Consider the following 13,383-nt stretch of genomic DNA (forward strand, 5'->3'; position numbering starts at 1 on the left):
TAATGCTAAAGTAACCCTAGCCTTTACCCTAGCTTTAGGAGCTCATTGCTGCTGATGCTGTCTATCCTTTACCCCAACTTTAATAGTAACCTAAAGCTTAACGCTCTTTCCCACTTCCTACTTTATTGGGATATAATTTACGTAATAAATTAACCCCATTTAAAACATGCATTTCAATATTTTTAACATTGAGGGTTGAACATGATCACCACAGTCTAACATTTCACAAAGGAATTCACAGCCTCTAGCAGTTAACTTCCCTTTTCCCCCAGCCCCTCTCAACCACCAACCACCAATCCTGTTTCCGGATTGATCCATTCTGAATCTATATAAATAGTCATATAATCTGCACTCATATATGACTGGCTTCTTTCAATTAACGTACTGTCTAGGTTAACTGATGTCCTGTCATATAAAGTGTCATCGCTTTATTCCTTTTCGGTAAATAATAGTTCATGCTGTGGTTTCACAATATTTTGTTTATCTATTTATCAACTGATGGACATTTATGTTGTGTCTGTTTTCTAGATATGGATTAACACTACAGTGGACATTCTTGCACAAGTTCCTATCCAAGCACGTTTTCATTTGTCTTAGTTGTATACCAAAGATAAATCGTTAATGAGGTGCCAACAGAGGTGACCACAAAGCAAGATCTAAAAGTTGGAAAAATAAGCTGCGCGGGGAAATGATAAGCTCTAAGGTGACCACTCACCATGTACCAAGTACTATCTGTTTTACGCATCTCATTTATGCCAAGATAGATATATGTATCTTCTTTTATATGCATAAGAAAGTTCACAGAAACTAAGTAACTTGTTCATAGTCACACAAAAAGGGAAGATCGGGGGTTATTTCTAAAAGTCGGTCTGGGCAAGAACTCAGAAAGAAGTGGTGGGTAGCCAGAAGGGTTTCGTATTTATACTCCCCCGCCCCTTTTTGTCTGCCTCCATCAGTGTGAAAAATGGCCTTGAATATGCTGAGAGTAAAGAATTTCAAGCGGATCGAAACCAAGCAGGTTAGCAGGTGTATGACATCTGAGGGTCACTGCGGCCCCGGGCCAGTCACACATCTTATGCGGTTTCATCAAAGCCGCTGTGCAGCAGGAAAGTCGTCCTCTCTGCCTCGCCGTCTTCCCTTTCTCCCACCAGGTAGGCCACGGATTCCTCAGCGTGGGCCACCCACCTCTCTCGAATCCCTGGAGTTGGCCGCTTAAGCATCTTCTCTCTGGCCAAACACACAGCCTAGCTACTCAGGAACCGTAAGCCTACCGCTCCTCCTCAGAGCCTGCGTGTCAGGTCACGTGCGGGCGTTGTCACGTGACGCGGACCACGTGACCCCCACAGCGCTGGGTGGATGAAGTAGTAGGGGTTACGGTAGTGCCTTTGGCGCTTGCTGAGTGGTGCTGCCGTCCTGGTGAGGAGCGCGGCCCGGGAGGGCAGGGCTGGACCTTCTGCCCCAGACTCGGTGCTTCTTCTAGCCTTCGCTGCAGATGAATCGGACGAGCCCCGACTCGGAGCGGCCCCCGGCGCCCGAGCCCGTGTGGGAGCGGCCCTGGTCGGTGGAGGAGATCCGCCGCAGCAGCCAGAACTGGTCGCTGGCGGCCGACGCTGGTGTGAGCGAGGGCCTGGGGCCAGGGGAGGGACAAAGCTGCAGTTACCCCTTCTCAGGGACGGGCATCCTCCAGTATTCAAAAGCGCAATCCCAGCGAGGGGCGGCCCTGTGGGCTTCTACCCAGCACTCTGCGGCGCAGACGCTGCTTTTTTTCTGTGCCGAGACTTCCTTACGTTGCCCTCCATTCCATCCTGCTGTGCAGAACCGTTTCTGCCCTGTTTAAGGACTGCTCTGTCTCTACGGAGGCGCTTCTGTATTGGAACTTGGGCTAAGTGGGGCAGCACATATTCTTAAGAAGGACCCATTTCGGGGAAACTGAGAGCTCAGAACTTGAGTTTCACAGTTCCGTAATAAGTAGGATTTGGGGTGTGTTGTTATGTTTCGCTCTGTGGTGTCTGGAGAATGACAACTGAACAGGGCTTTAAATTCCTTTAGAAATGTGATAACGACTTCGTGGGCTGGATGTACTTATCTGATGAGCCTTCTTAATGCTTATAAGTGTCACTTGACCCCAGATCCAAGTATCCAAAGTATCATCCCTGTTTGTTGGTTTGTTTTGATCCTCATGTAATGTTGATACTTCTGTATGTTTCTTTTGAAAATAGCTACTACAGTTTCTACAGGAATTCTCACAGCAGACTATATCCAGGACCCATGAAATCAAGAAACAGGTGGATGGACTAATTCAGGAGACCAAAGCCACACATTGTCGTCTTCATAATGTCTTCAACGACTTCCTTATGCTGTCTAACACTCAGTTCATTGAAAATGTGAGTTTTATGCCATGTGACTTGCAAATAATCACTTTTGGGGAGGAAGAGCTATTGTAATTTGAAATGCTAATTAGGTTCTCATCTAAGATTTAGTGGATAGATTGTTTCTTGGTAACTGAAGGAAGCTCTTTTCTCTAGAATCAGTGTTTTTTATTAGTGAAGTTTGTGGATTTTTCCAAGCCCTAAAAAAAAAAAAATCAATAGTAAGGTTTGCCTTGTTCCAGTTTTTCTGTTTTTAGTTTTGAGGGCAGTAAACATTTGAGCTGAATTGTGTGCCTCTCGAAACCACTGTGCTTATTGGGTAAGATCAGCTGTATTGCCTGTCCTGACGCTTTCAGCACCACTTTTGCCTTCAGTTACTGTAGACATTATATAGGGTTCATTTTGTAAGTGGCTGCAGATACCTGCTTTGCATTTTGTCAACAACGGTTCTCCCCTCACACTCCTGTTTTTCAAGACAGAGTTTCTGTGTGTACCCTGGCTGTCCTGGAATTCAATCTGTCGACCAGGCTGGCCTCGCACTCACAGAGATCCACCTGCCTCTGCCTCCCAAATGCTGGGACTAAAGACTTGTGTCCCCACTGCCTGCCCAACTACAGTATTCTTAACATGGATGTATCTACGACACTGAATCAGTAGTAAAAATGTTGCTGAGCTTTAACCAAAGTGTATGTGAATTTTGTTTTCATAGTGGGTTTCTGTGAGCTGCTAGGAATGCATAGGTAAATTGTCTTAGTAGCTTTACTAAGTGCCTAGAGCCAGTTGAGCAAAGGAAGGGAAGGATGTATTGAGGATGGGGGGGTGCTCAGTTCATCTGATCAAAGAATGTCTTTCTGAATTAATTTGTGAAAAGACATGGGGGTGGAGCAGTGAAGTCTGTTTGTTCAGCTTATCATTAGTTCTGAGTGGCCTGGAACTTGATGTGTGAACCAAGCTGGTCTTAAATTTGGGAAGAGATTCTCACCTCTGCTTCTCAAGTACTGGAGTAACAGGCTTACAGCCCTATACCCAGCAGAGAAAAGAGAATTACTAAAGTAAGCAGTGTCCTGAAATTGTCATATGAAAAGTAATAAACATCATTTAAAAAATGGTTAAAGAGCCTAAAGCCCATGATTTGGGATTGTGAAAATGCCACAATGCCATGTGGGTTGTTGCTGTAGCACATTTGCATAATTTAGTAGCTCTAACTGAAGTGACATACCTCACAGTCTACTTGTTTGAGAAATAGGGTTTGATGAGGGCTCTTTTTGCCAGACTAGCTGGCTCATTGAGCTGACTACCCCACCAATTATTTTCTTTAATGACAAAGGGAAACTGTTGAGTTTGAAACATAACATGTATTCAGGTAAAGCCAGTACAGATAAATGTACGTTTGTCTGGATTCTTGGGACTAGAAGTTGTTCAGCTTTTAGATTTTTAAGATGTAGAATCTACGCAGACCTTACAGGTTCAGCATCCCTAAACTCAAACAACCCCATGTTCAAGACTTTTTTGAATGTCATGTCAGTCTTCAGAAAATTTCAGAAGTTTGGGTTGTCGTGCTTAATCTGAAGACATTTTCTGATGTGCACAGAACCTGCCTGGTCAGCCTGAATGAGCACTTATCTCCCTGGAAGGGTCAGTTAGGGGACTGTACTGTTCTTTGTTGATGACTGTAGCCTCCACTTGTCATCAAGCTGCACTGGATGGCCTTATGTTCTCATTGTGCACCTTTCTTGCTATGTCAGATGCTCAGCTCTTTTTGCAGTTAGTGTTGCAGTTATATATCAGGCAAGGAGCAAATCTGGGAAGTTTTCTTTTGTACTCCATGTGCCTGTACCAGATTGGTACCAGATCATACTGATTTTTAAGAGGAGGAGGAGGAGGTACCGGAAACTTCATTTTCTGATCACAGACTTTAATTAGGTAATTTTCCCCTCTTCTAGTGTTTTCTGGCAAAGTTTCCTTAGAATTTTCCATAGGTTAGGCTTTGTGAAAACTTTTGTTAAGTGTTATGTCACTCCTGTGGATTCTGTATTTTCATCCATTTTTCTGTCCCCTTATGGCAAGTTCTTATTCTTCTGCCCTTGGAGACTGCCATCAGGATTCTTCTTGAGTGCGTTGGTGCCGTACCAAAAGTAACTACTTCCAAAGGCTTCTATGATGCCACGTGATGCAGCTTCATCCCATTGTGGAGGAGCATCTGATGATGTTCAGAGAATAGCTATCGCTTAAGGAAACTAAAAAAAAAAAAAAAGAAAAAAAGATGAATGCCACAAACATGCCCGTTGTATTAGTCTGCTCTCCTGTGTATTTTCTTCAAAGTCTGACATTGGTTCTTATGAAGTACAGTTCAGGCTAGGATACTGCTGCTATTTAGGTTTGTGGAAATTCATTTGAGAGGTTATTTAAAAGTCATTTGTGTTTTGTTAGTCTCAGAGGCAGCCCCATAATTGCACACTACATTTTAGAATTAGTGAAGCAAATTGGACTTTCTAGGGCAATAAAGCAGTCAGGACTTTGAGGGAAATAGAAGTTATATAGAACCATTAGGAAGGGCCCAAGAGGGAATACTGAGAGAGAACAGCTAATTAGAGTTGGCTTGTGTTTTCGTGTCTAAGCAGAAAGGGACCAGTTCTTAAGGTGCCACCCTTGCCTTTTTTTTTTTTTTGCGGGGGGAGGGGGAGGATAGTTTCATTCTGCAACCCAGGCTGGTCTCAGACTCAGCTGTCTAGTTAATGACTTTAGTTTGTTTAAAGACCATAAAGGGGCTAGAGTAATGGCTCAGAGGTTAAAATAGCACTTGCTGCTCTTCCAGGGGACCTGAGTTCAATTCTCTGCACCCACATGGCAGCTCACAACCATTTGTAACTTCAGTTCTAGGGGATCCAATGCACTCTCCTGGCACATGGTATACGGATATATATGTAGGCAAAACACTTAACAGTATACATAAAATAAAAGATCATAAGGAATTTTCAAAGCCAGTTGTTAATAGAATTTTAGCTTTGTGGAAAGAAAATTTAAAAACAAAAAAACCTTAAATTGATTTCTCAGAATCATTCTGTTAATTATAAAAACTTTGTTTTTATTATATTCTTCCTTTTCACTGCCCCCCCCATAAAGAAACAGCTGTCATTACTAAATTGTCAGAGAATCAACAACTTGAGGGTGAAGCTCAGAACCTTATTGGCCTATAATACTCTGCATATGATAACCCTCTCCACCAACCTGCTGTCTTTTCACAGGTGTTGTCCTTTGCTTTTGACAAAGTAGCCTCAGAAAGCCTTGGGGGATTTTGGGTGTCTTTTGCTACCACACTTTTGTTTATATTGCTCTGTATGCCCTTTGTAGGGTATCTGTTTGGCAGATTCACTGTGAGACTCTGCTAGACAGTAGTGCTTGTTAAGAATTCATGAAGTGGGCTAGAAACATGGCTCACAGTTAAGAGCACTGGGTGTTCTTACAGAGGTCCTGAGTTCAGTTCCCAGCAACCACGTAGTACCTCACAACCATCTGTAATGAAATCTGATTTCCTCTTCTGGTGCATGAAAGCAGGGTACTCATATACACAAAATCAACAAATAACATTAAAAAAAAAGAATTCAGGAAGAATCCATGCCTGTTTATTTATTTACTTATTATTTGAGACAGGGTCTCACCATTTAGCCTGGTTGGTCTAGAAATTGATATATAGACTTGGCTGCCCTTAAACTCATGGATATCTGCTTTTTCCTCCTTGAGTGCTGGGATTAAAAGGATAGGCTTTGTACTCAGTCCCCATGTCATTTGTTAGCAGTCTAGCAGTCTTAATTTTTTTAAAGATTTGTTTATTTTATATGTGTGGGTATTTTGCCTGCATGCACCTGTATGTCTACTACATTGCCTGGAGGGATACATCACCTGGAATTGGAGTCACAGACAGTTGTGAGCTACCATATGGGTCCTGGGAATTTAACTTGGGTCCTTTAGAGGAGCAGCCAGTGCTCTTAACCATTGAGCCATCTCTCCAGCCCTAGCAGTCTTAATTAAAAAAAAAAAAAAAAAAGAAGTTTTCAGTGTGTGTATGCATTGTATATGGCACTGTGTTAAATGGCGTTTTTGTGTAAGTACTCATTACACGCTAGCAATTCTGACTTTAGAGTTACTAAACAAGCCTTAGGATCTAGCTAAACCTATTCACAGGTCTTAGCATGATCTGGATACACAGAGACCCTGGATATTTAAATAATTGAACAAGAAAACACAAACAAAAAGAACCAGAGCTGTGTGTGATTTTAAAAAGAAATTCTTTGTTCTTTTCACTTGTTTCCCATGCTATGTACCCCACTTCTCCAATTGAGGAAAAGTTTCTATGAGGACAAGTACCAAAGATATTTAACAGTTCTGTTATATACTTATCTGAATGTTCATGAAATAAAGCTGTGAGGTTGCCTAGGAATGGTGAGGGAGGTTATCACTGTTTGTCTGCTGGTCCCAGCTACTTTCACTCTCAAAGATCTCATGAACTTTAGGTTTTCCTAAACTGGTTGGTATTTTAGATGTCACGTTGGGCTTAAGCCTCAGGATGCTGACATTGAGGGGTAGATTTTAGTGATGGGGGAAATGCTAGTATTGATGGTTTTAGAGTTTAGCCAGAAAAATCAGTCTTTCTGGGTTAGAGGTCTTGCCACAGACTTGAAATAACTACAGTAGCTGTTTGTTTGTTTGTTGTTTTTTGTGTGTTTTTTATCCCCTCTTAAAAGATTCATGTAATTTTTTTGTGCTCATATTGGAAATGTTTGGTAATGTTTATTATAGGATAATTGGGAAAGAAGAGTAAGAATGAGGGGCTGGAGAGATGGCTTAGCATTTAAGAGCACTGACTGTTCTTCCAGATGACCTTGATTCAATTCCCAACACCCACATGGCAGCTCACAACTCTCTGTAACTCCAAGACATGTCTGTATGTATGTAACTCACACAGACATACATGTAGGCAAAACACCACTGCACATAAAATAAAAATAAATAATTAAAAAACTCAAGTTCAATTTTTAGTCTATGTCAGCTGACAAATGTCAGTAACTCCAATTCTAGGATATCCAGCACCTTCTTGTGGTCTTCTAAGGCACAAACAGGGCACTTACACATTCATACACATAAAATAAAAATAAGTCTTAGAAAAAAAAAACAAAGGTAAGAATGAGAGAAGTCGTTCGAATTGCCTCAGCTACTGGGGAGACTGGGATAGATGTTCTTGGTCTTTTCTCACACAGACATTAGGCCTAAAAAACCTAAGCCTATAGGTAGCCCTATAATGTGCTACCTGAATTAATCAGCCAGTGAACGTTATTTTGTGTTTCTCTCTCCTCTGGATGACTCTGTGTGTTTGTGTGTGCATTTGCAGTTTCAGTGGTAGCACTGGAGGTCTGGAGGATTGCTGGAGAATGGTGGTCTTCAGTCTCCACTAGGACACTTGAAGTTGGTTCTAATACCAGTGAAGGAATGCCGTAACAAGATGAATGAACCTGTTAGCAAGAGTGAGGACAAGTGTGCAAAAAGCAATGTTTCCTTTTGACCTGTCCTTTTATCTAGGCTGCCACCACAAAGTGTGGTTCAGATTCTGGGTGGATCTTCCTGCTTCAAATAATAAGATCAAGAAAATTCCTCACAAGAGTGCCCAGCAGTTTGGAATTTTTTTTTTTTTTTTTTTAATCTGGTGTAGTCAAGTTGACAACCAAGATTAACCGTCATAACTACTTATATAACAAACATACTCTAGTTGTTTAAACGAAATTACAGTGAGTTTCAAGATTGACAGATATATCTAGTAAAAGAGGTTTTTTCTTGGCCATGTATCTTCTGGCAAGTTGTTGTTGGATTTTACCTTTTTTCTTTGATTCGTATTACATAAGTATACAAAACTCTCAGCCATTTTAAGCAACAGAATAAAGTAAAATTTACCTTTATCATTTCTCTTGCTCCACTTGTTATTTATCTAGTTGGTAAGTTATGTCAGTGGATATTGGCAACGGCCTTGGGTGAAGGTACCTGCATTGTTACCCTATCAGAATTATGTATTAGGTTAAGTGAGAATATCTACGAATTTCAATCATACTGTTTTCAGAAGTCTTTGATCGTCCAAGTAGTTCCCTATGATTTTTAGTCATTTATGTCTCTTCCTAAATTTTAACTTTAGTTGAAATAACTGCTGTTTTGTTACTGGCTCATGACCACTGACAGTGGTCCCACTTGTTTTCTGAAAAGCCAGTTTGTCTTTTTAAATTCTTCTTTGTATTGAACTTTTATGTGATTCTAATCCAGTGTTTAACTACTTAAAATGATTTTGCTTCTATACTTAGCGGGTGTACGATGAAGAAGTGGAGGAGCGGGTACTCAAGGCTGAGGCAGAAAAAACAGAACAGGTACTTGTAGTATATCATTCTTTCTTTGAATTACTAACTTGGAGAAGTGATAAAGAGGGCGGTGAAGACTGGGAACATGGGAGAGATGGCCTTTGGCCTGGCTTAAGAGAATGCTTTGTTCCTGAAACTCAGCCTGTTAATTTGTAGATGAAATTGCTGAACTCTGGTGTAAGCATGGAATAGAATAATTATACACGGGTACAGGTCACAGAGGAAGCTTCATCTTGCCTTTCTTCTCCTACTTCCTCCCTTTTCTCCCTTTCTTCCTCTTCCTGCCCTTTAAAGATGTAGAAGCCATTCTTCCTCAGAGTTCATTGAGAAACAGGCTACATGCTGAGCTTTGGGAAATGAATGTTACAGCGGTGACGTCTCTGAAGGCCCAGCCTCCCCATCTTTTCGTGAATGTCTTTACTCTTGTTTCTGTCAGATCAAAATTAGATAGTAAGGTGAATTTAGGTTGAGTGAGTGCACAGTTGAGGACCCCATGTGTATTACAAGATGTGTTAGGACAGAGTGGACTGCACAGCGAGCAGATGTTGACTCTGTCACGGGACTGCAGGGAACTGATGATTTAGGACACTTATTCTGCAGAGGTTTCGTTGTCTGTTGAGGCCATTGGTTGTTGATCTGAACTGCATTGCATGGTTGGTAAGTGTTTTGGAAGTTTACACAAGGAGATACTTGCTGTTAAGCTAGCTGGAAAAAGCTTCAAGGATGAGATTTTATCCAGATGAAGAAAGAAGGGATGAGTAAAAGGCATTGGGTAGGCCATGCTAACAAAAGAAAGCCATGTGCTAAGATTGTTGCTTTGTCCTGTTAGTTCTGGGGATTGAACATAGGCCTCATGAGCATGGGGCAAACTTTCTACAACTGAGCTTCATTCCCCATTCCCTGGACTAGGCTCGTGGAAGATAGTGGAGGTCAGAAAAGAGAAGGCAAGAAAGAAAGTTGATGAGAAGTAGGCTAAGGGATCAGGGAGCAGTAGTTGCTACCGCTTCCTATGGCTTGCCACGTTACACATCCTTTCTTGCTTGTCTCACATTGGAGTCCACATCTAAGAAAGATTCTGGGCCTTACTCATTTTCATGTGCTCTGACAAGTACTCCTTTCTGCTTACATTCAGGAAAGCATGGCAGATTGTGAGTATGTTTATTGTGGAATTCACTTGGAGAGATTGATATTCTGCCAGGAGTTATTATTTGTGAGAGGTGAAGCTGTTGACACAGATATTAGAAACCAGCTATGGCTCTACCTGCTTGCGTTACATTTAAAAGTGGTTAGTATCTGGTGAAATGTTTTCTGAACGATAGGACTAGATGACAGACCTTGGTTCCATCCCCTAAAGCTAAGTAAGAGTCATTGAGCACATTCGTTCACAAACATTTCTTCACAGACTGTGTTTTGGTTTCTAATTTGAATATTCATCTGATTTTCCAGGTGAGGAAATTGGAATTCTAGAGTTTAGGTGGTTTGATGCATGCCCAGAAAGTGACAAGACTGAGATGTAGAGCTGGTACAGTTCAAAGTCTCAAGGCACTCAGTAGAACATGACTCTTTTAACATTTTGAGTTCAAATGTTTTGGGGAGGGCATTACTTTAGTATTGGCATATTGGAGGCACACACTGAAGGATATTTTGTTTGTAGGAGAAGACTCGGGAACAAAAAGAAATAGATCTGATTCCTAAAGTCCAGGAGGCTGTGAACTATGGGTTACAGGTACTGGATAGTGCGTTTGAGCAACTTGACATAAAAGCAGGGAACTCGGATTCTGAAGAAGATGATGCCAATGAACGGGTGGAACTGATCCTTGAACCAAAGGTAAAGGCATTCAGTTACAGCATCATGATATCTTGACTACTATGCTGGGCACAGGATGTGTAAGGCATGTGGGTTGATCATGGGTGTGTTATTAGCATTCCCAGATTGAGCACTTCTAGAGCCTTACTTGACTCGCCGAGCATTTCAGTGGCACAAGGTAGGTAAAAGTTGCAGAGCATACCTCCTTCTCCTTTAAGGTTTTCAGGGTGGTCTGTGGGGGAGGAGGCATTTACATGAGCAACCATCCTCAGCACTGTGAGACAAATGACTTGTAGCTGAGAAGTTTAAGGGTAAGAATGAGACTTTTAACTGGATTTGGTTTGCTTTTAAATTTGATTTTTTAATACTTAAATTTTATCATTGATGTGTTTGTATGGGGCATGCGAGTCCCATGGCATATGGTTGAGAGATAACTGAGGGGTCATTTCCCTCCTTTCCACCTTTTCATAGGTCCTGGGGATAGAACTTCAGTCCACAGGCCACAGGCCTTTACCCACCTGTCTTGTAGCTCATTTTCATTTTAGGACTGAAATTTTACTTATTTTTAATTTTTAATAGAAAAACATATATATATATATATATATATGTCGTACATGTTTTAAAATGTCCATTAATTGTAGAATGTAGAATGTTATTCTACTTGTGTATATCGCATACTTAATTCATGGTGAGAACACTTAAAATCTCTCAATGATTAAGAAAATTAAATGCATTTTATTAACTATAGTCATCATGCTGAATTGTTTTGTTTTTTTTGAACTTGGTGGTTTTTTTGCTTTTTTTTTTTTTTTTTTCAGACAGGGTTTCTCTGTGTAATCTTGGCTGTCCTGGACTTGCTTTGTAGACCATGTTGGCACAGCCATCCCCCTGCCTCTGCCTCCCCGAGTGCTGGGATTAAAGATGTGCGTGATCATGCCTGCATCATGTTATATTGTTGCCTCTTGATTTTATTTCCTCTAAGTGAAGTGTAGTTTTTCTTTCTTTTTTTTGAGTTTAATCACAGTGTTTCTTCCTTCCCTTTCCTCATTCTTAACCCTCCCATATACTTTTCTCCACTCTCCATCAAATTCATGACCTTTTTGTCACAAATTGTTAGATTCGTATGTATATTTGTATATACATTCCTAAATATGACCTATTGAGTCCATATAACGTTAATTATATATGTTTTCAGAGCTGACCATTTGGCACTGGACAACCAATTGGTTTATTCTTCCCTGGGGAGAACCCCCTTTCCCTTTCCAGCTTTCTTTACTTGCCTGTAGTTCTTTGTGTAGGCTTTATGCAATGTGGGCTTTTTCTCATGCAATTTGGCATATTGGCTGGTGTTGGTGTCATCTTTGTTTAGCTCATGTTTGGCCTAACTGAAGTTTTGTGCCCTTTGACCAACCTCTCTCCCTCTTGTTCCTAGTCTTTAGGGCAAAAAGGAGATTTGGCTGGGGTTGATGAATAGGGAGCAGGAGCAGATATTCAGGGGCTTGTGCAAAGGAAGACTTCCCAGGACTCACTTCATAGACTAGGCTGGCCTCAGACTCACAGAACTACTTTTGCCTTCCTAGTGCTGGCATTAAAGTGTTGCATTACCACTGGCTGATTTGATGTTTTAAAAATCAGTGATATTTACTTTTAATCTTGCCAGGTTTTCTTATTTTCTACTAGTATTTATCACCTTAGCTTGAGACAGTCAGGTGCAGCAGGAGTCTAGTAGAACACTTGGCTTTATTCTCAACCCATGTGTTTAATGGCTGTGCCCTTTCCTTCCTTGAAGGATCTCTACATTGACCGCCCTTTACCCTATCTCATTGGGTCAAAACTCTTCATGGAACAGGAAGATGTGGGACTTGGGGAGCTGTCCAGTGAAGGTACTCTTTCTCACCAGCACTTTTCTCATGTTGAATAGATCTTAACTTTCTGTGCTAAAACAATTTAAAATTTTATTGCAAGACCAGTGGAGAGTGCCCATAGACCCTCACTCAGGTTTGTCAGTTAATGCTTTACTTCGTACTTCTGTTCTCTGTCTATATATCATAATTTGAACCTCCACAACCCTAATGTTCTCTGTATATTTTATAAGAAGAATAAGAATGTTTTCTTATATAACCACACTGTAAAATGGTCAACTGAAAGAAATTTTACTATTGTCTAATTTTGGGTTATATTCAGATTTTCTCTGGTTTTTGTCCCATTAGTGTCCTTTACTACTTTTGTTGCCTTCTCTGGTTTAAATTGCTCTAGTCACCTTTTATCATTTATTTATTATTTATTTATTTATTGAAGATTTATTATTTATTCAGTGCTCTGCCTGCATGTGTGCCTCAGGACAGCAGAGGGCATCAGATTTTACTACAGATGGTTGTGAGCCACCATGTGGTTGCTGGGAATTGAACTCAGGACCTTTGGAAGAGCAGACAGTGCTCTTAACGGCTGAGCCATCTCTCCAGCCCTGTCACCTTTTATTTTAATTTCATTTAAATTTTTTATGTTTCTTTATTTTTTTGTATGTATATGTGTGCGGGCATGTGGAGATGAGATGACAGCCTATGAAAGTCAGTTCTCTGTTCCATCATGTGAATTCCAGAGACTAAACTTCCATCATCAGGAATAGTGGCAATTGTCTTTACCTGTCATCACTAGTCAACTTTTAGTCTGATATAGTTTCTTCACTTTTTTTTTGTAACCTTGACATCCTTGTAGAGTAAGGCCAATTTATGATATTTTAATTCATGGGAGGGTTACTTTGAGATTGTATTAATAAGGAAGATGCTTTCATTCCACTAAATGGCAATAGCTT

General features: G+C 40.8%; 1 protein-coding gene across 6 annotated transcripts in view; it reads left to right on the forward strand.

Annotated features, from left to right (window-relative positions):
• The first annotated feature begins 1,351 nt into the window (after positions 1–1,351).
• The window catches only part of Washc2c (WASH complex subunit 2C), a 48,857-nt gene continuing 36,825 nt past the window's right edge, over positions 1,352–13,383 (forward strand). For all 6 annotated transcript variants that reach the window (XM_055604176.1, XM_055604179.1, XM_055604178.1 and 3 more), the window contains exons 1-5: positions 1,352–1,615; positions 2,220–2,384; positions 8,711–8,773; positions 10,419–10,592; positions 12,361–12,454. In XM_055604176.1, coding sequence (XP_055460151.1) covers positions 1,493–1,615; positions 2,220–2,384; positions 8,711–8,773; positions 10,419–10,592; positions 12,361–12,454 — 619 coding nt within the window. In that variant the 5' untranslated portion in view covers positions 1,352–1,492. The remainder of the gene's footprint in view (positions 1,616–2,219; positions 2,385–8,710; positions 8,774–10,418; positions 10,593–12,360; positions 12,455–13,383) is intronic.

The sequence above is a fragment of the Psammomys obesus genome, unplaced genomic scaffold (genome assembly GCF_907164565.1).
Source record: "Psammomys obesus unplaced genomic scaffold, mPsaObe1.curated_primary_1811, whole genome shotgun sequence".
Classification (NCBI taxonomy): domain Eukaryota; kingdom Metazoa; phylum Chordata; class Mammalia; order Rodentia; family Muridae; genus Psammomys; species Psammomys obesus.